General features: G+C 38.9%; 3 protein-coding genes across 6 annotated transcripts in view; 1 reads left to right on the top strand and 2 right to left on the bottom strand.

Annotated features, from left to right (window-relative positions):
- pacsin1a (protein kinase C and casein kinase substrate in neurons 1a) overlaps nucleotides 1–1,520 on the top strand; it is a 32,705-nt gene extending 31,185 nt beyond the window's left edge. For all 3 annotated transcript variants that reach the window (XM_010748095.3, XM_019259952.2, XM_027288931.1), the window contains one exon: nucleotides 481–1,520. In XM_010748095.3, coding sequence (XP_010746397.1) covers nucleotides 481–590 — 110 coding nt within the window. In that variant the 3' untranslated portion in view covers nucleotides 591–1,520. The remainder of the gene's footprint in view (nucleotides 1–480) is intronic.
- On the bottom strand, nucleotides 1,146–11,481 carry LOC104932797 (SAM pointed domain-containing Ets transcription factor). 2 transcript variants are annotated; one of them, XM_019259953.2, is made up of 6 exons: nucleotides 11,249–11,481; nucleotides 7,200–7,605; nucleotides 5,730–5,927; nucleotides 5,517–5,561; nucleotides 5,288–5,425; nucleotides 1,146–4,425 (listed from the first exon to the last, which is right to left on the bottom strand). In XM_019259953.2, exons 2-6 carry the CDS (start codon nucleotides 7,585–7,587, stop codon nucleotides 4,247–4,249), a joined length of 948 nt encoding a protein of 315 aa, XP_019115498.1. In that variant the 5' UTR covers nucleotides 7,588–7,605; nucleotides 11,249–11,481; the 3' UTR covers nucleotides 1,146–4,246. The 2 variants fall into 2 exon arrangements, with proteins under 2 accessions (XP_019115498.1, XP_019115499.1); XM_019259954.2 differs by having other exon boundaries at nucleotides 5,288–5,422.
- Nucleotides 11,482–16,734: 5,253 nt separating this feature from the next.
- lrrc38a (leucine rich repeat containing 38a) lies at nucleotides 16,735–21,901 on the bottom strand. Its single transcript, XM_010748108.3, has 2 exons — nucleotides 21,026–21,901; nucleotides 16,735–17,320 (listed from the first exon to the last, which is right to left on the bottom strand). The coding sequence occupies exons 1-2, from the start codon at nucleotides 21,651–21,653 to the stop codon at nucleotides 17,073–17,075; spliced, it is 876 nt and encodes a 291-aa protein (XP_010746410.1). The 5' UTR covers nucleotides 21,654–21,901; the 3' UTR covers nucleotides 16,735–17,072.
- Nucleotides 21,902–26,783: the final 4,882 nt, after the last annotated feature.

Raw genomic sequence — 26,783 nt, 5'->3', positions numbered from 1 at the left:
TTTCATTGATTCAGGTTTTATATCAATAAGCAAGTGGAACAGATTCAATAGATTCATGTAGCCTACTGATTTTTGAAAAGAGTGGAGGTCCAAACTAATGATTTTAAAAAGTCTTATAATGGTAGCTACGCCCATGATTATTATAAACACCGAAGCAGAGGGAGCTCAGCTCCTGCTGGCTGTACTGCCAAGGTGAGGAGGTGGAGCTGAACTCCAGAGGGCTCCGGCCCAATTTAATCTCTGCTGTACAGACACAGAAAGTCAGATCCAGATACAAAATGTCAGACAATTCCTTGAGTAGGCTTCATTGCCAGGTTAAATTTTAGTAGAAGCCCAAGGAGACTGTAACTCATGATCTCAGCTTTTAAAATGCAGAACAAAACCAGACATTACATCATGGTATTTGCAGACATTTTCATTTTAGATTCATTATTTGAAACGGGACTGCGTGTTGATAAAGGAGTGGTGTCTCCTTCACAGGTGACGAACTGACCAAGACTGAGGACGAAGACGAGCAAGGCTGGTGTAGAGGTCGTTTGGACAACGGCCGAGAGGGACTGTACCCGGCCAATTATGTCGAGCCAATCTAGCCACGTTACTGGACAAGGACACGCCATTGGAGGCAGCTTGAACTGTCCCGTCCAATTGCACCGCACATAGCCAGAGACTTAAGAGCAACACATCCCTTGCCCAACAGATGCGCCAAGCAGTCTTGCCTAAATAAAAACTTAGTAACCTAAAAGACAGTATATCAGTATACAGTAATATATTTTATCCAGCATTTGGGGTGGGTGGACTTACACATTTAAAAACAGGAGCAGCAGTTATTCCAGTATATACACACTCAACTATAACACCAAAACAGTGCAGGAACACATTGCTTCTCTGTGTAGCTGTATTTAAAGTGTAATACAGCTTATTTAAACTTGCAGTATACTGCAGTCTGTTCTCTTGTGAAAATGGGCAGATAATATAATCAGTTATACCCATTCGACAAAGACAAGCTTCTTTAACCTGCATTGTGTATATACAGTGTGATGCCATTTTTGTGTAGCATTTCTAATGCTGTGTGTGGTCAGTCGTCATTCTTACATTGGGAATGCTGTGTAGTGTTTAAAGTACCACAGACAGTATCCTCTATTTATTTTTTATTTTTATTTTTCTTTCTTTCTTTCTTTCTTTCTTTCTTTTTTTTGTGATTTGGTCCAACCTCTTTCCAGTGTGTGCAGTGCTATGTGTTTTTAAACTGTTTCTGAACTTGCATAGCAGCATGTGCTATGCAACAACCTTGCATTCCCTGATTCCTGCAGCCTGGTTTGGGCTACAACCTGATGCAACACTTCAACTACAAATGCAGAGTTCACTTCTTTGCATCACGCGCTTCTGTCTCCATGAAAAGGAAGCTCGTTCATGAACTGATTTTATGTTTGTTTGTTTTCGTTTTTAACTCTTTTTTTTTGTCCTCTTGCTTTCTTAGCATCACATGTCCTTTGACAATATCATCTCCATGCAATCCATGGGAAAAAAAAAAAGGATATACAGTCTCTGCAGAAGCTTTCATTCTTGGTTCAGTAATTCAGGTATCATTTTAATCCACTACTGCTAACACGAGTGATACATTCCCTCAGAGCGAAGTCGGATGAAGTCATCTCCTTGAGGTTGCCACTGCAGTATAAGAGGAGGGTTTTGAACAATGCCTGTGCCGGGGCACTTTTCTTCCAGAGCGAGGGGGCCAATGGAGGCATGTCAGTGCGTTAACTGTGCTACAGACAGGTTGTCTGAAGATCGAAGCCTCTCCAACAGGACATGAATGTACTAGTGTTTGGGCTTGAAAGAGGACACGTTGTCTAAACATGGTCCTCCCACTATCATTTAAAAGCCCTACCTAGCAAAAAAAGCACTAGTTATGTGGCCCGTTTTCCTGCTGAGCCAAAGAATGACCCAATACCATCAACTATATGTTTTCTCTCCATGCAATAACTTCACATGTCACATGTGAAACAGCTTCAGTGAAGATCAGCTTGTAGCTGCCTCCCAGTCCACCCAAACTTCATTTGTCTGCAAAACACTCACAATGACACAGGGAATACATTTGTCACCGGTAACCCGCGCTGCATGTAAGACGACTCTTACGCAGTGCGTTACGTGGTTACTTTTAAATCTTTTAACTTGCTCCATAGAAACTAAACTTATAGCAAGAATTGCGTTTTATCAGATGTTGATTAGTGAGTTATATCTCGCTAAACAAGTTGCACCTAAATCTCTGATTAGATGGGAGAGATTTTTATAACTTAGTTGTCCTGAAGTTTTTCAATTTCACTGGACCAATAGCAGTCAGATGTGTTTAGCTCTGTGTCTGGAACAAGGATTTGACAGGTTTGGGTCTCACACATGAGGAGAAACACATCACCAGCTCACAAGTTGTGTCTTAGAGTAAGCTGTCCAGCATAGCAAAAAGGACTCCTATCATCAAACTGTCCCACGTTCTTGACACGCACATGCACACACACACGCACAACACTCTCACGTCACACATACAAAACACACGATATACACAATACATGCAACACATAATCCACATTACCAGGTTAATATTTTGGGGGAAAACATCATCATCCAAGTGTGTATGAGTTGTGTAAATGTAACAGAAAAAAAAAAATGTATAAAACAAAAAAAAAAAATGCAAGTGATTGACTATTAAGACAAAATGTAGTGTTATACATGTAAATGTGTTTCATTAAAATAACAGCAATGGAAAACATATTAAGTAATAGGTACCATATCGTATGAATTTCATTGCAATGGAATTGTCAGTGTATCATAAAAGCGTGACGTTATCCCACGCTGTCAGATTTGTATATGATGATGTAATTTAAAGATTATATTCTATTGTAACTGTACAACTGTGTTGAGTTGAAAAATGAGACCTAACCACGTTGAGGCAGTAAAAAGGTGTACATGTAAATGCTTTTTTATGTTGATGATCTCTTCCTTATGCACACAGGGGACAGCAGCTCACGTTGTGGAAACCCTATATTAGCGGTCTAGAAGATGTATGTTCATAGTTAGTGATGTACTTTTATCTCCTAACTGGTGTAGTGCCTGTTCATCTTGATGTAACAAGAAGTTCATTTAAATATGCATAAAGATGATTATGATCACAGATAATAATGACGATAGTGATGAAAAACCCGACTCAAATTTGTTGTGATGGTGTCAATATTGCGATATTGGTTTGAAAGGGAAACAAGTTTGTTGAAAAAAAAAAAAAAAAAAGTTAGTGTCTGTGTGTGTTTTTTTTGTTGTCGTATGGCCTGCACATGTGATTCAAAACATTATATCATGTTGTGACTTTTAAAGGAGATACAACATGTGGTAATTTATTACTTTATTAGTAGATCCCGAAATATAAACCCAAAGACAGAAAGGACTATCCATGAAGACAGATTTAATAAAATATACGCTTACTCTGGCATTGCTCTGCAACTTCAAAAGTGAAAAAAAAAAAATGCTTGAAGGGAAATAACAAGAAGTGTCAGTGTTAAAGAAGAGCGTTCAAAGGAATCTTTTTTTAAAGTTTGGGAAATAATTTATTTGCTTTCTTACCAAGATTAAATTAAAAAAAAAAAGACACCACTCACATCTGTACGCCAAATATGTACCTGGAGTTAGGTGTTGGTTAGTCTGTCCAAAGATTTTAACCCTGCTGCAGCCTAAAACTCACAAATTAACACGTGTATGGATTAAACTGTAGAATATGTTAAATAGTGATCTTAAAGACGTGCTCATAAATTAAAATAAAAACTTTGGACAGACCGAGGTCTGTCCATCTGTTTCCAGTCATTATGCTAAGCCAAACTGGCAAACTTCTGGCTCCAGATAAATATTTACCGTACAGATATGAGGTATCAATTTTCTCATCTAACTCTCGAGCAAGAAAGCAAATAAGCAAGTAAGTAAGAAGATGAAATATGTTTCCTTTTGAGAAACCAAACATCACACCAAAAAAAGTACATTTCAAATTTAGAGTGCTGAAGACGACAAACGGACGAATAAAATAAAATCCTGTTTCTAAGAGTAATAAAGTAGAGGGGTATTATGATAGGCAGGAATGCATAGTTCAATAGGCAGTCTTTACAAGTGAAATGAAAACATCAAATAAGAGTTTGTGTTACTTCTACTGTATGTCCAGCATATCTTTGGTTCTTCCTCCGCTCGTTCTTCTCGGATCAGCCGATCCTCTTTATCATACAGGCTTGACGAACTGGTAGACCAGTCTGCGTGATACATCAGGCTTTCGAATGATGCCTTTCTTGTAGTACTGGCGTATAGAGCGACTCAGTTTGTCATAGTTCATAGCCGGGCGGTTCTTCCTGATGCCCCATAGCCTGGCCACGTGAGCTGAGTCTTCTATTTTGAAAATCCCTTTGGACAGAAGAAAGAAAATTGAATCCATTTGGAGTCTATATCCACACCAGCTGTGCAGCGGCACTTTGAACTAAATACAAACATTACTGACAAACAAATATATGTATATAATCATGTTTGGCATCTTCATTTAGCATGACAGCACATACGAGAAGTCATAATTGCTGACAAATACTAATATATTACTTATGCAAATGTGTTTATAGCTGCGTACAACTACATTACAGTGTGTATAAATCCTAAATAAGAGGACTTAAAGAGTAAAACATAAAAAGTAGTTTGTTTAAATTGTTCTCGGTATAATAAAAAAAAAAGTCTTGACAGAAAAATAAGCCCATAAACTGGTAAAAAAAGAAACAGCTGGCTGCTAATGGTTCTATGGTTCTTGTAATGTTCCATTAGTCTTCTTCTCCCTGCAGGGACTGCCACAGCGGATCATCTGTTTTCATCTCGCTGGCAAACTCTGGCCTTGCCAAACTCCAGCATGGAGATTTCATATTTTATTTGGCATCTGTTGTAGGCTTCGGGGCCAGCAATTAGGAATTCATTGTCTTGTGACTTTGACATGTTGAGACTGGAGGAGGTGGGGATCAAAGCGCTAAACCACGTGATCAGTAAATGACTCCTACCTGAGCGACAGCTGCTCTTTCTGATCTAATCTCCCTTCTAACAGTATTGTTGGATGTTCAGATAAAACCAAGTACAGGTCTTATTAATAATGATGGCTCCATGCACCATACCATAAAGGACCCTGAAACCAAACCTAATTCAGCCGTCATTATTACAACCTGTCATGTCCTGTTGTGACATGTCAAAATGTCTTCAGTTTAAAAGGCTCGCAGCTTTCCGTGACTCTCACCTTTCTCTTTGTTGAGCCAGCGGATGCAGCGGCTGTAGTTATGAGGCTTGAGGAGCAGCTCTCGGAGGAACTGCCACAGGTGGATGGGTTGACTTGGGTAGTCACACATCACATCTGACCAGGAATCATCATCAGCTGCTAACATAGGAGAGATTTTTTTTAAAAACACATGTTTTTTTTTTCTTTACCTTGTGCCTCATGATTTTAATAACTAAAAATAAATAAATACCTGATTTGCTGTCCTCTGGTGGGCAGCGCGCCTTCATTGCCGCAGCTGAAGAAACAGACAAAAAAAGAAGAAGAAACAATCATGTTGCAGTTTACACCACACAGAATACTTGAAGCCAAATCTTAAATTTGCATTTAGTCACACTGCATTTGCAGTGCAATTCACAATCAGCCTAGATCTAGGTTCATTTCCCAGTGTTCCCGTTCTTCTTACCAGATCTCCAGATGTCCAGATGAGCGTACAGCATGTCTCCATACTGCGAGGAGCGCTGTCTGAAGTCTGCTTCTGTCATGGAGCACAGATCTCTGCCGGTCAGCTCCTGAAACATCGTGCTGACCTGTGGCAGCCTGTACAGGTGTTCGGTCCAGAGTAGCCACTTCTGAACATGCACATAGCTCCAGTCCAAAGGGTCTGCAAGACAACACAAGACATTGTCACCACATGTTCAACAACCAGACCCTAATAGTACTATAGGTCATCAGACATGTGTTTTAAGTTATTTTACACTGAATCTCAGATTATTTGTGCAAATGGGGCACTGCACCAACTTTACACATAAAGGTCAGTTTACTCGTCACAAGGAGGACCGCTCATCCTGTGAAAACAGTCGTGTGATGTTGGCTTTGGGTTCATTTCATCAGGGTTTTCTCAGCTTCAAATAGGGAGGAACAGAGTTCTGGATTTACAAGGCAGTGAGGGTCAAACTATTGAGCATTTCTTTGTGGTGGGGTCCAGTGTTTTTTTGTTTGTTTGACCCTCAAAATCAAGATATTTCTGCCTCTGTTGCTTCATTTTCATCATCCTTGTGAATCAGCCAACTGTCGGTGGTTTGTTTTTGTTTTTGTATTTTTGAAAGAAAGGTTAAAATTAATTTGACAACCTGTATAAACTGCTGAAAGTATATTTGATTCATTTGACTGTGAAGATCTAATAACCAGAGCAAAAAAACAACAAAACCTGAAACCTAAACCTAGTGTTATGTTTACTTAAAGAACCATGTGACTTGTCAAAGTCAATTTACCATCACACAGAACAGTAATAGTATTACTCAGCTTGTGGACACAGTTGTTAGAATCTTTCTACTATGGATATAGTGACTAAACCTAAATAATCTCATTTTAACATGTATTAAAACCTAGTCTAACAAAAAGAGGATATTGCACTGTGCGAAATGTAGAATCCAGCATTTATTTCACTTAGATAAAGAGGGATTAAAAAGTCAGGATATCTAATCCCCTGCTGCATTAATTCTGACCTTTTTAAAACAAACAAACTCTCTCATGCACATCCTAACAGATGACGTAACACTACTTACACCAACACTTTTAAATTCCATGATGCAACATTTAGTACGAGTTGCTATAAATGTGCCTCCTGTAATGAAACGGACCGTAATAAAAGCAAACAATCATGCACGCAGTTTGTGAATTTAAGACTCTAGATAAAGACTCAGTTCGTAAGAATTGACAATGATCTTCTGTCAAGAGAAACATTTACACAAGGTGGGCAGGGCCTCAGATGCTCGCATCTATCAGTTATGTCAACCTGGATGTTGGCGTCAAAGTAAACAAATAAGTGATGGTTTCTCAAGGTTTATTGTATCAGACTACAACTTCTGCCAACACTTCCTGCAGCAGGTTTATTTCTATTTAAATGACATTAACCATTTGTATCCTGGTCTACCTGATGCAATGTTGAGCAGCTTGCAGGCCGTGTCGACATCCTTCAACACCTCTCCCACGACCATGGTCTGGACCTGCTCCAGACAGCACTCCTCCACCTGACCTTCCATCCCAGAAGGGGGTTCCTGGGCTTGACTAGGCTTGGCTGGGCCCGGCTCTGCAGTCCTGGAGGGAGGAGCAGCCGGAGCAGGGGCCTCTGTCATCCTCAGCACCCAGGGGTTCTCCTCTATAGCTAATCTATTACAATAGGGGAGGTAGACCCCTGACCAGCTGAGCTCAGGAGGGAGCCCCAATAAGCTGCGGGGTGGTTTGACATCCTCAGCTTCGTCCAGCCATGCCGTCCTGGTGTCGGGGTGATGAGGGTGACTGATGTAGAGAGGCGACCCCATGCTCAGGTTTGTTTAACGCTGGAAGAAGAAAGCACTGTTTCCATAAAATGTTGTCATCGGTGTCATAAGTAACACCTACGTGACATTTTCAACGTTGACATTGTCTCGAGAGACAGAGTTGCATTGATGCTTCTCTGAAACCATACCCAAATGCCTAATATTTAAACAGTTGCAATCCTAAAGTAAACGTGACATTTCTTCTGTGGTATTTACTCTGCTGACTTACTATAAATAAAGAATCAACTTTTCCTACTGGTGCCTTTGTTAAATCTTACAGTTAAATACACAGAAGCCATAAAAAATGTCACTTTTGATCCAGGATATTTAAAATTTCAGACTCTCTCATAAATCTATGTATTTTGAAATATTCAGATCAAATTCTGCCCTTATCTTCCATTATTTTACAACATTATTCCGTATCAGAATGCAATCAACCCCACCTTTTAAGATAGTAAATACAAATAAAGAAAAGAGAATAAAAGCCTTGTTTTAAACACCAAATATGAATCCTATTTAATATCTGTCTTTCAAAAATGCACGTGATTATGGTAAAACAGGTGTTAGGCTGTCATCACAATGTAACACAGATTGTCTGTTAAACATATCAAGCACAATAGGTCATTGAGATGGATCACAAGTTAATTACAAAAGAAAGATTGATCAAATAAAACACAAAGGGTGGGACACAATATGTGGATAAAGGTAAAGTAGCTGGAGCGTTGGTGACTAAGAGATCAGCTCACCAGGCTGGGAGTGGTGTTATAGGGCAGTATTTCATTGGACCAAGTAATAAATTGATTAATGTGCATCTATTTGATACATAATGGTTTTCAATGCTGCCTTTTCTTCGTTGCTAATCTGAGCATAAATGCATATATGAGACATTACAAAAGACAAAAACACGTGACGGATGTGAATGAAAAAGATGTGACAAAAAGTATCTGCAGTGCTCATTAAAACTGATATACAAAGTCAAAAGCTCCTGCACCGTGTCAGACTCTGAACACGTTATGTGGAATATAATTCACAGGCTACATTTTCAGTAAACACCGAGTATGAAGTGTTGTGCAAACTGAGTCCTCAGTCCGAAACATTTCCAAAAGAATGGCGCATGGTGTGAGGTGGTGTGATAAGAAACAAGGCAGTTCTCAAAAGGTGGACTGCTGTAACAAAACATGTCCATGCATAACCTGATAAATTGATTTAAGTGTGTTTGCAGGAGAGAAAAGACAAAAATGACATTTATAAGGCCTATTGAAAACAATCTATTCTCCATAGAGGTTTATCATCTTCATAGTTGTTATTAAATGTGTTTAAATGTGTTTAATGTGGCAAGATTATCAACACCACACATGTTTTGTAACTATTTAAAACACAGCAGATTTCCACACACATGGTCCTCTCTGTAATATTATTTCCTTGCCTCCAGGCATCAGCAGTTCAAATGTTAGCCGCGGTAAAAACTGGCTCTTCAGGATTATTCTTTCTCTTTGGGACAAATGTCTTTTCTCTGTGTGTGTGTGTGTGTGTGTGTGTGTGTTCTGTGTTAACTAAATGAAAGCTAAATGTGTTTTACACCTCGTTAGATAGCAGCCCAACTGATATGAGAAGCATTGAGTCGACGTTCCACTGTTCTCTGGACAAAAGGTGTGTGATAACACGCCTTTACGAGCTGTTCTGCGCCTGTTCAGCAAAATGACTAAGTCTGTTTTTTTAACAGTGGCATTGAAAAAGGAAGTGAGAAGGAGCAATGTCTGTCGCTTTAAACAAACAAACAAAAAATCCATACACACAATTCAGCTTTTTATCTAAATGCAAAACATAGACTCATTAAATCAGCTAAGCCAATTTTCTACTGGGCTCTCGACTAGTGCCACTTATCTTCTTACCTACTTGAAATACATCACTTTAAATCATATTTGATGCTTTTAGTGGTTTAGACATCTTTATAAAAAAAAGAAAAGGTAAGTTATAATAATAAGTTGAAGCATCAGGAAAACACCTGGTATTAGAGGTAGCACTGATCGCAGTATAATCAGCTACTATAATCATAATTGTGTAGTCATATCTAATAGTGGGAGCAGAAATATATTAATACATTACAGTCATAAAAGCAGTAGCACTAACAGTAGTGTGGTAGAAAGAAGTAATGGCAGTATTAGATAGTGGTGGACAGCAAATAAAAGTCAGTTTCAAAGTACATTTCTCAAGCATTATACTTGTATTTTTGTTTTATTCTATGATATATATTTAGTTACAATAAAGTTACCATAGTTCCAATAATTACTAGTTACTGTAGTAACTATTTACTTTTGTTAATACTGTAATATTTTACCAAAAATATAGGAAATGTAAAAATGATTTTAAAAACATGTAACTGTCTCATAGAATCTTCTTCTTCTTTTTCTCCTTTCGGCTTTTCCCTTCAGGGGTCGCCACAGCGAATCTCATAGAATATGGCCCAATATTTAAACAACACAACATTAAAAAAAAATGGTAAAAACAAACTCCACCTTGATCACATCAAAGTGTAGCTTAGACTTTACTGTATCGGTATCTATAATATAATATATAAAAGGGACAAGTATATATGAACCTTGTGTGCGTGCCCCAGGGAACTATTCTGGGCCCCTTACCCTTTAGCTTATATGTTAACCCACTGTGGTCTGAGCAACAGCCCTGTTGATTGATTTGCAATTATGGGTGATTACTCGAACCCCAAAGGGTTAACAACCATCCCATTCTAAGCCATGTTATAATGACTCAAATGCATGCGGAGGGCAAAAAGGGCAAAAAGCCTTATTTTTAAGATTTTTTTTTTTTTGGCCTTACTGAGCAGTACTTAAAACAGACAGCTAGAAGAGTGACAGGAAGAGAGAGAGATGGAAAACGACACACGGGAAAGAGCCACAGGTCGGACCCAAACCAACTGTCAACAGATGCTCCCGATACAGTATATACAAACTCACCTACAGTCTTGCTCCTCCCCCACTAACAGATAACATCAGGCAAACAAGAGCATCTAACAGTGGCAATTGTGTAGTACAGGGTCACTGAATTGGGCTCAATCAACTTTCTCCCTGACAGTTGCAAACTTTTGGAACACAATGACCAGCATTATAAGACAATGTTCTCTTGTTTTAAAAGAAACATTTATGTTTAATATTGTAGACGGTCCCTTATAGCTAAAATAAAAGGCTCCCTGTGACACTGAAACATCTAAATATTTTGTCCGTTAAGTATTAACATAGAATATTGTATTTTTTTTTTTGTGTCATGTTATATTTTAAATGGAAAGTGCTTTTAGTTTTATATGATGTGATGTTTATTCCCTCTACAGCTGTCTGAGTTATAACATTTGATACCATCATTTTTTTGTGGATTTGCCTGCCCACTGTCCACTGATGGAATTTAGCTAACTGTGTGACAATTACTGTCTGTTGTCCCTGTTAGACAAATAAAATAATAATAAAACAATGCCTTATATCACAACATTTATAGCTTTAACTAAATTTCAATGCAAATCCCTAGATGGACTTTTGAAATACACAAAAAACAACAATAAAATACACACAAATCAGCATTAAATGATTCACGTAAGCTCCCCATACCTGAATCAAGTATCAAGTATTTTGAACGGTCTTGTGAATTGCAGTCTTACCTTGTCACCGTCAATGTTGTAATGCTGAGGCCCTGCCAGACTCCTGATCTGTACCCTGTCTTAGTTCAAATGTGACCTAATGTCTGTAACTTGTTGGTCCTCAGGTGAGGATGCGCTGTATGTCGTTTTTTAAAATCTCCTGCTCAGCTGGATCACCTCTGTCCACTCCAACCACTGGGACACTTGTTTGACTTCTGATCTAAGCAACAAGGGTTTGACTTAGTTGTGACACAGTGCCTTCGTGACATACCAATTCTGATAGAGAGGGTGTGTCCAACTGAGGGAGTTTGCTGTAAGTGCATGTTTAATAATGACTTGAGGCAGTTTTAAGACGGAGAGTTCCTTCAGTAAACAAACTGAATGACTCTTAACAGCCTGGGGCAAAGCTGCGAGGACACCTTGCAAATTCTTACAACCATTTTTAGAACTGCGTTTTTTAAGGGTAATATTCAAACTCTATGGACGTAAACCACAAAACCACTTGACGTCACAGTTCCAGTCAAAATGTACCCAATCTAATCAGATCCACCACAGTAATTCTGTCAATGTTCACCGTTGTGGCTGAAAGGTGCGGCATCATTTACGCTTATTTTGGAGTAAATCTACAAGCACAGGCTCTGTATGAGGAAACTCAAAGCAGAAAAAGTTCACTCACGCTTTATCAAGGCGTTACAGTTGACTAACACTCACTATCAAGTTGTTCCACTGTTAGGGGATTAGCACATTGCATATAATAAATCAGCCACATTTCACCTCGTCAGTCATCACTGGGCCGCCTTTTACTTCTATAGGACAGAGATGATTCAATGGACAGTGGCACACAGACGCTAAATTTGTCAAACCCTGTCAGGATTAACTAAAAGATAAATTGATATCCTACTTGGGGAGAGAAGATCTTGTGTATTGATAATAAGAATCTAGACTATGTGGTTATTGTAGGTCTGATTCACTTATGAACTCACGACACCAGAAAGGCTGCCTCTGTAAGAGTCTACAGCATGACATCCATGAAATATCAATAAATCATCAGCAGATAATAATGGTTGGAGTTGTTTTGAAAGTTTGCACACTATTATCGTAAAAGTTGATTAACAGGTACAGGGAGCGAGTACGACAGAGTCAGAGGAGAGGGAAAAAGAAAGCAAGAGTGTGTAAATGTTTGCTTAAACTAAACAGTAATGTTTGTGCGGTTCTGTTGAAATATTCTAAAGAGCTGCCGCCTGTGTATCCACCCACATAAATCATCTTCTTAAAAATTGTAGAATTACAGCTTACTAGATCATTTAAGTCAACTGGACCTTTACAGAGTCAGTTAGATAATCTTGTATTTACTGTGTTACCTTTTTTTATTTTTTTTATTTCTCTTGTGCCTGACCGTTAAGCTTTCAACACTTAACCTGAGCAAATGCCAAGTGAGTACAACTCCCTCAGGCAGTTTGGTTCTGCTGACGGACAAAGCCGTTGACAGACACAATGGGCCTTAATAGAAGCTTCGACCCCATAAACCAGTAAACCTCCAGGCTAACATGTAATCTGACATCTTCTTTAAGCGCAAAAGAGAGATAAACGTCATCAGATACGCCTTTTGTGTATCTATTGGCTACGATCTGTCTAAAGTTTTCTTCAGATATATCAATCCTATGCCAAGCAGAGCTGACACTAGCCGAGAGGCAGGGTACGCCCTGGAGAGGTCACCAGCAACAACCGTTTACACTTACATGCACACTTTTAGTGTTTCAATTAACTCCAAGTGCTAAAAGCAACAGAAAGCAATGCACTCCTCTTGATTTTGACTGTTAGTTGACAGTTGACAGTATTCATCTGTGGTGCTTTGCTATCAGTGATCATGAGATTATGCTGTAGTGTCTTGTTATATGTTTTTAATGTTAATTTTTTTATGTTTCTTTATCGTTAAAAGCTCTGTAAATTCATAAGACTGACCCCTGTTAAATGCAACAGTAGTATTTGGTCAAACTATTGCATGTCAGGGACCACTCAAAATCAGAATTAGAATCAGAAATACTTTAATAATCCCAGGGGGAAATTATTTTTATTTATTTTTATTATTATTATTATTATTATTATTATTATTTTTTTTTTTTTTTTTTTTTTTTTTGTGCATGCGGAAAGCCTGCCCGATAATTAAGATCTAGAATAGACTAGGTGTGTGGGGTACGAATCAGCAGCTAAATCGGTGTTATCACAGCAGATATATCCAATCACGAGCACTAAGAATTGTCTCGGAGCAATGAAAACAGCTTCAGTTTGTTCCCTTCAGGTTGAAGCAGGAGAAATGCCATTATGGATAAGAGAAAGCAGCTAATACCAATTACTGGATAATTTAAAAGGACACAATGAAGACCATCCAACAAAGAGAGTCTTGGAGATGTGTTGGGAAAAGGGGAAAGAGCAAAAATCAAGCTTTGGGTGGGTCAGTGAGGGAATATTAGAGCAACTAAAAATAAAGGAAACAGAAGTCAGCCCAACAGTTCTGTGGACGACAAGACCAGAATGGACATTACACGAAGCAAGAGTAGATCTAAAAATATGGGACATCAAAAAAAGAAATAAAACAGTGGACCTGATACAGGAATTTTATAACTATACAGATGAAAAGTATGGGGAATATATGTACTTATATACAGACGGATCAAAAGAACCAAAAACAGGAGCAACAGGTGCAGCAGTAGTGGTTCCCAGTCATAATAACAAAGTATTAAAAAGAACTTCAGATCATTTAAGTGTATATGTATGGAGCTATGTGCAATAGTATTGGCAATAGAATGGGTGGAGGACAGGGTGGATAGGAAGATAATCATATGTAGCGATTCAATCTCATCACTCTTAAGCATTAAAAACAGGGCAGCAAAAACACATCAAGAAATATTATATGAAATACTGTTGAGAACATCCAGATTAGCACAGCAGGAGAGGGAGGTGGCGTGTATGTGGGTACCAGCTCATTTAGGAATACAGGGGAATGAAAAAGCAGATCAAATGGCAAAGGAGGCAGTAAAGAAAGAGGAGGTGGAAATGAAAGTAAAATTATCAAAAGCAGAAGGAAAAGGTTTAATAAGGAAAGAAATAATCAATCAATGGAAACAATATTGGAAAATCCAGGAAAAGGGGAGATGTTTATATAAACTACAAGATGAAGTAGGAGAGGTGGGGTGTTGTGGAGGTAGCAGAGTGGAACAGGGGACAATGAGCATGTCACACCGCAGATTTTGATTTTGATAATTTTTTCATAAAGCAGTTTAGAGTTTTTTCCTCCTTTTTGGAGTGATTTTTGTTTTCCTTAGTTTAGGCCTGTTTTTCATAGTCTGCCGTAGCATCACTCTGTCGAGAGGATTTTGTTATTTCAAGATAAATAAGCTCACTCACACCTCTGCGTCTGAGTCCTGCTATGAGTCCGCCTGACAGAGCAGACTAAGAATAGGGCACAGTAGATTGAATAGCACACTCAACATAATAGGGAAACATCCAACTGGTCTATGTAGCTGTGGGGAGAGAGAGACAGTGGAGCATGTGATGGTTGAATGTCATGGATATGAAAGGGAAGAGAGGGAAGAGATGATGGCAGGGTTGCAGAGGACAGGAGCAGTGGAGAAAAGTGTCAAGAGTATGATAGAATGTGGGAAATGTAGAGAAGGGAGGAACATCATCATGGGATATCTTGTTTTAACTGGGTTAATTAAAAGAATTTAAAAAGAAAAATGAAGTAGTAAAGTCCAGAAGAGGGCGGTATATGCAACTATAAGGATGCAGACTGCTGTAAAACACTAAGGAGGAGAAGAAGAAGACATGCTGCCTTTGTTTACTCCGGGGAACAGCTGATCACACTGATGCCGGCCGGCATAGCAGCAAGACCAGCCGATATATACCAGCTGAACTCTGGAGGAAAACACACTGAGGATGCAGAGGAGGGTCGGGACGGGACAGGCTTGCAGAGAGGTGAGGAGCCGTGTCTCTCCTCTGTTGTTATGGACATGTGTGGTCTCCTAGCAACAAATGGACGAGAGATGCACAGATGCACATAGACACTACGGACCAGAACATCTTCGTTGTAGCTGTAGCCCGGATGTTGACCTGTTGACCTGCTCGCCCCGCATGTCAGCATCGTTGTCCTGTCCATCCCTCCCCTCTGCAAACCAACATCTGCCTGCAGCACCATTGGACCTTTTTAATATATATAGTTTATATGTTGTTTTTGTTTGTTTGTATATTGGAGTATAGTAACAAAAAGTATTAAAGTATTTCTGATTCTGATTCTGAATAAGACTGAAATTCATGATCCCTAAGTTTGTGCACAATGATGGCCATAACTGGGATAGGTAGCTGGATCCTCTGTTGTTTGCAGTGCGCAAGGTACTCCACGGCCTCCATGGGATTTTCTCCCTTTGAACTGCTGTTTGGCAGAAAACCATGCAGGGGTGCTGAACATGGTTAAAGAAAGCTGTGAGGAGGGTTGGAGTAAAAATAAAGTTCATACGGGCAAAAATCATGTGAGAATTTGCACCAGGCTCAGGAACGTCAGCAGAGGGAGACAAAGTGCTTGTATTGCTCCCATCTTCCAACTCCAAATTACTCGCCAAGTGGCAAGGGCCCTTTGTGGTCACACGGCGAGTGGGTGACATTGACTATGAGCTTGTGCGATCTGACAGGGAGGGGCTATACAGATTTATCACCTCAATCTCCTTAAAGCTTGGAGAGAGGCTGAGTCTGTTTGCCTAGTGATGACAATTGCAGAGAGAGATGAGTTGGGGCCTGAGGTACCAAAACTGGTCAATCCTGCCCCACATCTCTCACCATCCCAGAGAGCAGATGTAGCCAGGTTGCAGCAGCGTTACACTGATGTGTTCTCCCCCCCTGCCATGACGGACAGGCCTTATTCAACACCATGTTGAGACTCACCTGGGCGTGACGGTGCATTCACGGCCCTATCGGTTACCTGAACACAAGAGAAAAGTGGTTGGGGTAGAATTTAAATCTATGTTGGAGAAGAAGAGTCTAACAGTGCCTGGTGTATCCCCATCGTTCTTGTAAGAAAGAAGGATGGAGTCTATCCGGTTCTGTGTGGACTATCGCATGGTGAATAACATTTCACAAGTAGATCCGAGTAGGGTTAGGCCGGAAGGAGGGGGAGGTATGTGGAGGGGGGGGGCGGTGCATCATTTGCAGGGAAGACGTGTGGATAAGGCTCAGGAGAGAAGCGCCAGAAATTGTCCCAGACTCTATGTCAAAAAGACACGGTCACCGTTGTCTACTTTGTAGCATATGTTACTCCTAACCCTGTATATACGTTCAGCACTAATGGTGCAGCTAATGGAGTGCTGTCTAAGGGCCTGAAGCCATCCAATGTTGTTTTTTGGCCTTGTCCCTTGCCTGCAGAGATAACTCGTGGAGAGTGGTGAACCGTTTTCCATCTTTACTTAACAAAGACTCAGAGAATCATGTTACTAACCTTACATGCCAGTTAACTTCATTCATTGTGAGATGTTCCACCAGCAGAGTTTTCTTTTAGCATTTCACAACTTTTCCAGTCTTTTGTTGCCACTGTTCAAACTCAATGTTTTGCACATCATCTCATTTTGTTTCTAACATTTGGAAATAGAAACATAGAAATAGAAATTGCTACATTCAGTTAAGACAATACGTGTTCTCAGTGGGTCAAGCCCAATTCCCAAACCAGTCTGTGATTCTCAGGATTCTTCCACTAGACGTGAGTGTGGCTTTGTCAGGACTGTTCTGGGATAACAACATGACCTCTGGAGAGGTTTGTATGAAACACTCGCATTTTATGTAATCAATTTCCCCTCCCATATCAGTCATTTCCTTCTTCCTCATCTCCTTTGCTGCCTTTGCTGAGGCGCTGGAAGCAGTGGACTGTGGAAGCGAGGAAGAAACTGGCCATGATGGCTGCCACTGAGACAGAGATGCCGGAGAAAATGACAATGAGGTAGTCGGTTAGGGTGAGGGCACCATGGCACTCCCGGAAACTGTCTTCAGAGAGTAAACTTAGGGGAACGCGACGCCCATCCAGAGGCAGAGAGCACTCTATCCCCTCCATACCTGCAAAGAGAGAAAACAACAAGGGAACCAGCTGACAGACAACCGACAATAGGGTTTATTTACAGCACTTCCAGATTGAGCACATATACAGGTTCATCAGCATCGGCATCAATATCAGCATAATCTTGTCTCAGGTCAAGGTCAGGCCATAGTATTTCATCAACGTCACACATTATGTCTTGTGTGGGAAATATCCCCTTGTGTGTCTGATCCAACCCTGGATAGATTCCAGAGAAATATCCTCACATGCATTCACCATTGCCTCCAGGAGATTGTGCTGTGTGTATGGGTTGCGGTCATAGACTCTCCACCGCCATGCTGAGAAAAATTCCTCTATTGGATTCAGAAAAGGGAAGTATGCTGGCAGAAAAAGGACCCTGAACCTGGTGGTCATTGAACCAGGTGCGAACCAGAGCAGCCCGATGGAAGCTCACGTTATCCCAAATGACAACATATTGGGCTTGCTCTGGTTGCCCTTCTTGTTGGAGAATGTTATTGTGCAGCTGATATAGAAACTGATGTCCTTATGTGGTTCCGCTGTATTACCTGGTCAATGGTGGAAAGGCTTATGCTGTTGGTCCCTTGAAATATTTCTTCAATAATGCGGGTTTGAATCTCCCTCAAAGTGATGGCATTATTGCCAGTCACCATATTTACCAAGGCAGTCTCCTGCTCAGCAGTGAGCATTTGCCGCCTGCCTCCACTAGATGGCTGCCTCTCAGTTCTGCAAAAATTACCATTACTGACCTATGGTGTACTGTGGCACAGTATACTGTAGTAAAAACTACACAGCATACGGTGGATATTCAGTCTATATGTACTACAACATTACTGTGCATGTACTGTAATATAATACATAGTGACAATTAGGCAAATTACCTATTTTCCCTCCTGAAAGTATGAACAATGGATGCAACTGTGAAAGCTTAAGTTTGGCTGGACTAGTTGGCCAGCTTCTTTTATTGTCCTCCCATGTACCACCACATGATGAACAACAGTGGCACAGATTTCATCAGAAATTACTTGTCTTTGCTGTCCTCTGCCTCTGCCTCTTCATCTTCCTCTTTCTCTTTTTCTCCCTCTGCCTCTTCCTCTCTCTTGTCTCTCAACCTCTGCATGGTTGGGATCCATTGTTCCAAAGGACATGAGCATGCCTCTAAGCTCTATTTATTGACCCCCAACTCTGATTGGTGTGTTAACAATTTTCAATTTTCAGGGTGTGGTCTCTGAGTTTATGTTATGATAACTTGAGTTAATTATATTGAGAGCATGTGTTTGCTGAATGAATACGTAGTGCAATGAAGAATTTATTTGGTCACTTTTGTGTAAGGTTTTGCAGAAAGTGTTTTGAATATTGAGACATGTGTGGACAAAATATTCTTTAATAACAACATGTAAACCATGTCCTTCCGGTTCAAAGGATGGACCAGTCTAATCAGTGACGATTCATGTCGCCCAAGGGTACTAACCTTTTCCGGTTTGGCTAATGTCGTTGTTGTTTCTGTTTTATTGTTGTGTTTTTTGATTTGCTGTTGTGTTTTCTGTTTTGTTGTTGTGTTTTCTGTTTTGTTGTTGTGTTTTCAGATTTGCTGTTGTGCTTTCTGTTTTGTTGTTGTGTTTTTTTATTTGTTGTTGTGTTTTCTGATTTGCTGTTGTGTTTTCTGTTTTGTTGTTGTGATTTTTTTTATTTGTTGTTGTGTTTTCTGTTTTGTTGTTGTGTTTTTTATTTGTTGTTATGTTTTCTGATTTGTTGTTGTGTTTTCTGTTTTGTTGTTGTGTTTTCTGATTTTCCCTTGTGATTTGCACTTCAGGGCCACTGTACATTTTCTACTTAGTTAGCACAAACCAGTCGACACATAATAAGCATAAAGGGCCTTTGGGCCTCTCCTGCCATTGTGTGCTTTGTCACAGGGTAATTCAGCCATGGCCATATCTCTGTAGCTGCTGTATTCCTCTTACTTTTACTACCAAGTGCCTACACCGAATCTATGGAGACTACCTGTTCATATTGCTAAGCTGTAGCAATCAAAACTCAGCTTTACATGCATTTTTCTTTCTTTCTTTCTTTCTTTCTTTCTTTCTTTCTTTTTTCCACCCCCACTCTAATCCCACTGGCTAGAATGCATGACCACATTAGGGACTACAGGAACAATTATTATTACATAACAACATAAACATAAACATAAACAATTTATTTTAGAATTTTATTTTATTTGTTATAGTCTCTGCTAACCATGGTTAATAAATATTGTTTGACTTAACCAAGAAATGATGTTTTCTGTCCTAATAACACCTCGAAAACATTTTGTCCACTCTGTAGAGAGAGGCACTTCCATTTTACCCTGATTCTTCTGTAGCACTGTTGTATCAAAGTGTCACTAGACATCATTGTCAAATGTGTGTTTATGCTTGTGTGTCTGGTTGTGTACGTGCATGTGTGTGTGTTGTGTGAGTCACTGAAGACCAGAAGGGGTTTTCCACATGAAAAGGGACTCAGTGACCTCATCCCTTATTCCAGTCACATGGCCGTAAAACAAGACACCTAAACTCATGCTCACACAGACATGCAGGAGACAGACAGTCAAACAAACAGACAGACACAAACACACACACACACCCTAACATGCACACAATGCACATAAATAGACATGGACACAAATAGAACACAACCTGAAATAAAAAAACAAAACAAACATATATACATTACAAATTTTTATTTTTAATTATTTTATATATATTTAAATATTGACTGATAGGGCTTATAGCACATTATGGTTTGTCCTTAAAACAGATAAAGTAATTAATGTAGGTGATTTTAATATTCATGTGGACAACCACAATGATTGTCTTAGTACTGCGTTTATTTCTTTATTAGATTCAATCGGCTTCTGTCAGAGTGTAAATAAACCGACTCATTGTCTGAACAACACTCTTGATCTTGTTCTCTTTTCAATGGCATTGAAATTGATCATCTAATCTGATCATCTTTCCACAGAATCCTCTTCTGTCTGACCATTTTTAAATTAGCTTTGAATTATTCTTATTACAACAGCCTTTAGGCACAAACCCCTACTGCAGATGTTTATCTGATAGTGCTGTAGTAAAATATAAAGAAGTGATTCCATCAGTACTTAATACAATGCCAGTGCATCTACAGTAAATTCAATGCAACTAAACGAGCTGTAGCTTCCTTTGACATCACTATCAAACATTGCGACAGAAATAATGTGCCACATACTTTTTAATCGCTGTAACTGACCAAATGTATTTTGTTTGTTTTCCTGTTTTTATTAGTTAATTTCCTTTGTTCTTATTGAAATGTATGTATATACTGTCATACCCAGCTACATCATGCACATGAGCATGAACACAACTGGTTGTAGAAACCATATTTATTCCATCATCTTTTGCACTCTGCACCACTGCAATCCTTTATTCTGTTATTGTTTATATGTTCATATATATATATAGGTACATATATTTATATTTCTGCATATATGTACCTTTTTAACACCTATATAGTTAGTTTATGTATGTTTTTGTTTGCTTCATGTCCCTTGTCTTTTAACTGTACTTATATCTATACCTGTATGTACAACTGAGAGCAAAGTGAACTGGAGTCAAATTCCTTGTGTGTGTACACACACCTGGCTAATAAAGTGATTCTTATTCTGATTCTGAAATGGCTGGCAGTTTATGTCTTACCTTCAGGGAGTTTGTGACGGTTCTCCATCAGCCATACAAATAGTTTGGCAAAGTGGCAGCTGCAGAACCAGGGGTTTCCCTCCAGACGCAGCATCCGGAGGGAAGGCAGAGATTCCAAGATGCTGACGTCCAGGTCTGTGAGACCATTCTTCTCCAGCTCCAGCTCTCTCAAAGAAGTCAAGCCTGTGAAAGCATCCCTGCCTACCATGTTTAGGTGGGGGTTGTTCCCCAGTCGCAATTTGATCAGACTCCTGGACTTCCCAAACGTCCCAGACGGGATTTCCGTCAGGTTGTTTCTTCCCAAGTCCAAAAAGACTAACCTGGAGGAGGTGCTAAGTGTCCCTGGATCTAGCCGAGAGAGGGAGTTATTCCTCAGATCCAGGTAGACCAGATCACTGTAGAGGACCAGGAAATCAGACGGTATCCAGGGAATCCAGTTGTTGGACAGCAAGATACGGCGAACGTCCAGAGGAATGTAATCCGGGACTCTGGTTAGACCTCGGCCAGTGCAATCCACAGTGTGGTGATCTGGACACAAACAGCTGGATGGGCAGTTGTTGCCTCGCGTAAGCAAGGTGGAGGAAATCAAGGCAAGGAAAGGCTGGAGCCAGTTAATGCATGGTAACATTGTTGAGGGGGTGGCAGCATTAATCAGGAGACAAAGGGGTGGGGGGGTTTCGACAGTAGGTACAAGGGGAGTTCAGGGAGATGAACGGATAGACAGGTTATGATCACAGGAGGGGTTGCGGAAGGTAACAACGTAGATTCAGTGTGGTGCTTGCATCCTTCCATCGTTCTCTGCACTCCATAGTGAGAACAACCCAAAAAGCCATCGCAATAGCTCGCGCTGTATTCCAGGAGATCATGTAACAAGCAGCCTGGATCAAATAGCAGTCTGCTGTCTTTGAGGGGAGAGAGGGGAGGAGCAAAACACAGAGAGCGTGCAAGACAGTGGGAGGAGGGGGGATGTGAAAGGACAGAGGATTAACACAAAGGTAAATAGAGGCTAACGAACCAGACGCTTGTGGGTGGGATTTATGGGGTAAGCCACGTGTTTGTGTGTGTATGTGTGTGTATCTATGCCCTGTATGGACTGCCCTCCAATAAAATGCATGACTACAACAAGGTGAGAATGACTTGTGAATTTCATTTGTGAGACAAAGTTCATAAATCTCTTGAATCATTCATACACACTAATCAAATATGTTTGTATGAAAGGCACATAGTCTTCAATCCCAATCAGTATTAATAAAGCCAATTTGTTTGAAATTCATAATAACCAGGTTCATACAATAAAACCCAACTATCAACTGTACTAAAAATTCAAACAAAATGATAACTGTCAGATTACATGCTATGAATCTTTATGTAAACAATGTCATATATTTGATGTGTCTAAATCTCACTTTATTTAAACCATGATCATATTTAACTGATTAAATTGTACTGTTTCCACAATTGACAGATTTATGCAAATTTTAAAGAATTGGAATAAATACAGTTTTAAAATATGTCTTTTTAAAAAAAATCAAATCAAATCAAATATACACAAATGCATAATAATTAACTAATAATAATAATTAACTTTAGAGTAGAGCATCAGACAACAAATCATCCCTGTGTGAAAATCAAGCCTCTCATTTCACTACAATTGAATACATTTAACAACTTTAACTGCCACCTATCATATTAAACATGGTTGTTTTCTCTGGCAGTATACAATGTCCTTAATGTTTCCAGGAAGAGATTTAAGTTTAACTGCATGTGTAAGTTTAACTGGAACCACAAAACATAAACTGACTTTGGGGTGTTCTGGTCCAGAGCTACTGCTTCTACTGCTTTTAAGGTGAGGTCAACTGCAATCTTCTCCATTGCTCAACCTCCTGGACTTGCCTGTTTCCCTACCATGGCCACTGAACTTGTCTGTGGGGAGCACTGAATCTGTCAGGGTACCCCAAATCAGCACCACAGTCACCATGGATGTGGCAGAGTGTTGCTTTGTCTTGCCTTATCACAGTTTTATAGCATACACTTAGAGTTATATTGAAATAGAAACTTTGATACATCATGTATGCATTATTATGCACTATGTCTGGACAGTAATTAATAATAAAATGAAAGTTTCGGCACAGTGACTGATAATTATTACAATTTTATTTGTATATAATGAGAATTAAAAGCGCTGATAGAACTGACAAAATAAAAATCTTGAATTCATTATTGTCAATATGTGGACTAAGGGTAAAACGATAAATATAGTCTGTCATTTGTGTGAAAATAAAATTAGTATAGTGTATACATGTTAATTCAGTAGTTACAATTTTTAAGGTTTCAGCTTAAATTGATTCTCTACTTCACACTGAGATATCCACAATGAAGCATTCAGTGTTCACTGTTTTTCATGCACTGCTGTAGAGACAGTATAGTGTAGAGTAGAGTATGCCATCTAGTGTCGTGGGGTGATAAAGTAGATATTAAAGAATGATCACTGATGGTACATCGTTAGCAACATCTGTCTACCATACTCAAAGCAGAATTCATTGAAGCCAGTCAGAGGATGAAATGTGCTTTTTTGTTCTTTTATTGAAGACAGTTGCTACAAAACTGAGTTTGTTGTGTTTTCTTTTCTCTTTACTTTTCATTTTCTTGTTTGTTTTTTATTTTTTTTTTTTTACAAAATCAACCAATAACAGTATTACAAATAGTTCAAATTGATACATCATTCACAGGTATACCATCAAATATACATTTATACAGAAAAAGATAAAATAGAAAAAACAAAAGTCCAAGTGAGATCACAGTGGTAAGGGCTGAGAAGAGAGGCGTGTTTGGCTGTGGATGAACTACCTAGAATCTAACATTAACCCTGTGGTTCCATGTGCTTTGGACCAAAAAAGGTTCCAGGAAATCTCTTTAAAACTTCTACACAGATTAGAATAACTTTCAGGGTCACCACGGGACAGACAAATAGGAAGATTGTGTGATAAAGGGAACAGGTACTGCATAAAGCTGAAATATCCTATTCATTTTCACTTTATTATTGGCATAGGTTTAATGCAGACTTTAGGGTTGTGGAAGCTATCAAGATGATTTAGGAATAATTCAACATTGTTCTTATTTTTTTTCTTCGAGAGGGTAAGATGTTTCAGCTGTATGCAAGTACTGAGGAGCTGCTACAGTGTAGTTCACACATAGGCCAGCACATGGACGGAGCACAACGCACACACTGAAGAAAAAACACTGAAAAAAAACAACAACACTCCCCCCAAAAAAACTAAAACTGAATGTTTTCTTTAAATTGTATAGAGACAGGTCAACTTCAAGTGAGGTCATTTCTATTCTCTGTGTTTGAAAGAGCTCACAGAGAGAGATGAGACAGCTAACAATGCATCTGTAGTTTTCCTCTAAACTCACATTGAATTAAAAAAAGAATTAAAATAACAGCAGGTGGAGGAAATACAACACTGTTATGAGTGAATGTGTTTCGCAATATCATCTCTCACTACTACAGTTCATGAATAGATTTATTTTCCACATACAGTATAGAACTTTAATATTCTTTCTTGATTTAATCCAATCTTGAGATTTAATGAGACTTTGCAACTAATGCAACTAATTTAGCCCATGTTGACGATGAACCATTCACTGAGGCTGTAGAATGTTTAGTGTGGGTTAGGGTATCTTTTATTTAGATGGAAGAGCACAAAATTATAATTACGGCCATCAACCTATCGTGATTATACGTTGACTTTGATTTGATTTGTAAAATAGGCTTTGAATAATTAAGAAAATGCAACTATAATACCAGTTTGAACAGTAGCTATTACACAGTCAATGTGCTGCATTCCATGCATATGTACAGTACAGTGTCTTTGTGCATCTGTAAAACATTATTGGACCATTGTTCAGTAATGCTACACATACTGTAGTATGACAAAAATAGTGCAGACTCGTATTTAAAAATCTGACTTAACGACAACACGAGTGATCATATATCCAATGGAAAGGGAAGATGTGAAAAAACTATTTTTTTCTGGAAGAGCTTAAAAACGAGAGATGTGGAAGCACCTTTCTAGACGGCATGTCTTTAAAAACTGTGTGACTGTGTGAAGATTGACACAGAGCACAGGGCACAGCCACAGTGTGCAGTGTGTCTCATGTGCTTTTTAGACGACTTGGTCTTTAGTCCACTAAACATAGAGATTACTTTCAAACATAAACATGCACCGGTAAATATTGTATAATATACAGTAAAGCAATTCAGTGTTCAGTTTCAACTCCAGCTTATGACATCACTGTGCCTGTAACAGAAGAGGAAGGTAACAGATGAACTGCTCGCAGTTTTTCCACTTTTCAAATCTGCACTGCATTTCAAATGACACCTTTGATTTGCAGCAAGCAGATAATGAAGAAGAGCCCATGAAAAATGGAAGGAAGAAATATATTTCATTGCATGACATGCGCTCTTCTGTCATTCACCACATTTGGAGCAATGGCCATTGTCAACAAAAACTCACCCCGTCACACTCATTACTTTACACACGTTACTTTTTTTTTTTTTATCAAAAAATGTGATGTGTGAAGGTTGTGTTTTTAACACTTTGGTTGTGAAAGTATCCAGTTAATGAATGTGGAAGTGTGCCTGCATACATGTGATGGCTAAAGGTGTAGAGACAGTTTTAGTAAACCTGATCATTGTTTTTCCTGTAGTTTGGTTAATACAACTATTAATTATCCTTATTAAATGGTTACTTAATGAAATACAGTGTTTTTAATAAAAAAAATCTTACAATAAATTTTAGAGTAAAAAAGAAAAAAAAACCTAGTCTCAACCCCATCACACCTACATTTTTATTAATTATTTTTTAGCTTAATATTTGTTGAACTTTTTTTATAGCAATGATAACAATATACATTTTAGTTTAAATTCTGAAGTTAAACCACATCTTTCACAAAAAGTGCACATTTTAGTTTTCGTGGAGCAAAAGTGTGAGTTTTTTATATTTGCAATTGGAATTAGTGTAAGGGACATCTTATTAATAGAATACTGTTGGTTTGATTACAAATATATTTTATAATCATATTCCGATACTTCCATAAAAGTCCATAAGAGGACTAATAGTGCCCATAAAATAATCACCAATAATAACGAGATTTGATGCCTCAGATAGGAAATTCTGTTTTTCTGGAAGTTGAATATGCAGTTAATGTTGTGGGGTGATGAATAATGTGTATTGAGGTTGACTGGTAAAGGATAACTAAGCTCAGGATAAATGAATGTAAATATGTATAAAGTTTGACTGCATTTTTGAGTGAAATGCTCACAGATGAGATGACCATTTTCTGGTTCTTTCTCGACTGTCCGATCTCACAGATGCCTCATATCTGATACTCTAGTGTTGCCTTTGCTGTGAAGTATAAATGGCTGTCATAAGGTTTATAAAAAGACACTCTCATCAAATGCACATTTAAAAAAAAAAACAGTTTCTTATGTCTAAAAATCACATTCCCTTTAGAATCTTCATCCAGAAAGAGTCTGTTGGTACAATACTCATCTCAGCTCAGCTGGATCATTTTAAACCATGAAGGGATTATGCACATGGAGAGATAATTAGAACAAAGTCAACATATGATGGACCTGCATAATACAGCCTGTGTTTGTACTCAAATGACTCTTGACTGTCAAAAGCAAAGGTGGAAGAAGCATAATACTCAAAACAAGACTATAGCATAATCTTTCTCTAAGCCTAACCAAGTG

This window comes from Larimichthys crocea, chromosome XV (genome assembly GCF_000972845.2).
Source record: "Larimichthys crocea isolate SSNF chromosome XV, L_crocea_2.0, whole genome shotgun sequence".
In the NCBI taxonomy this organism is placed as follows: Eukaryota; Metazoa; Chordata; class Actinopteri; family Sciaenidae; genus Larimichthys; species Larimichthys crocea.
The sequence above is the reverse complement of the archived record's forward strand: the minus strand, read 5'-3'. Positions and strand labels throughout refer to the sequence as shown.

What these genes read in the sequence shown, in the direction of transcription:
- LOC104932797 (XM_019259953.2), bottom strand. Translation starts at nt 7,587, where the DNA reads ATGGGGTCGCCTCTCTACATCAGTCACCCTCATCACCCCGACACCAGG. An exon ending in GCTGCTCAACATTGCATCAG is followed by an intron (nt 5,928 to 7,199) that starts GTAGACCAGGAT and finishes GTTGTCTTGCAG; the next exon opens with ACCCTTTGGACTGGAGCTAT. An exon ending in TCTGGACATCTGGAGATCTG is followed by an intron (nt 5,562 to 5,729) that starts GTAAGAAGAACG and finishes CTGTTTCTTCAG; the next exon opens with CTGCGGCAATGAAGGCGCGC.
- lrrc38a (XM_010748108.3), bottom strand. Translation starts at nt 21,653, where the DNA reads ATGTTACCATGCATTAACTGGCTCCAGCCTTTCCTTGCCTTGATTTCC. An exon ending in CCGTCACAAACTCCCTGAAG is followed by an intron (nt 17,321 to 21,025) that starts GTAAGACATAAA and finishes CTCTCTTTGCAG; the next exon opens with GTATGGAGGGGATAGAGTGC.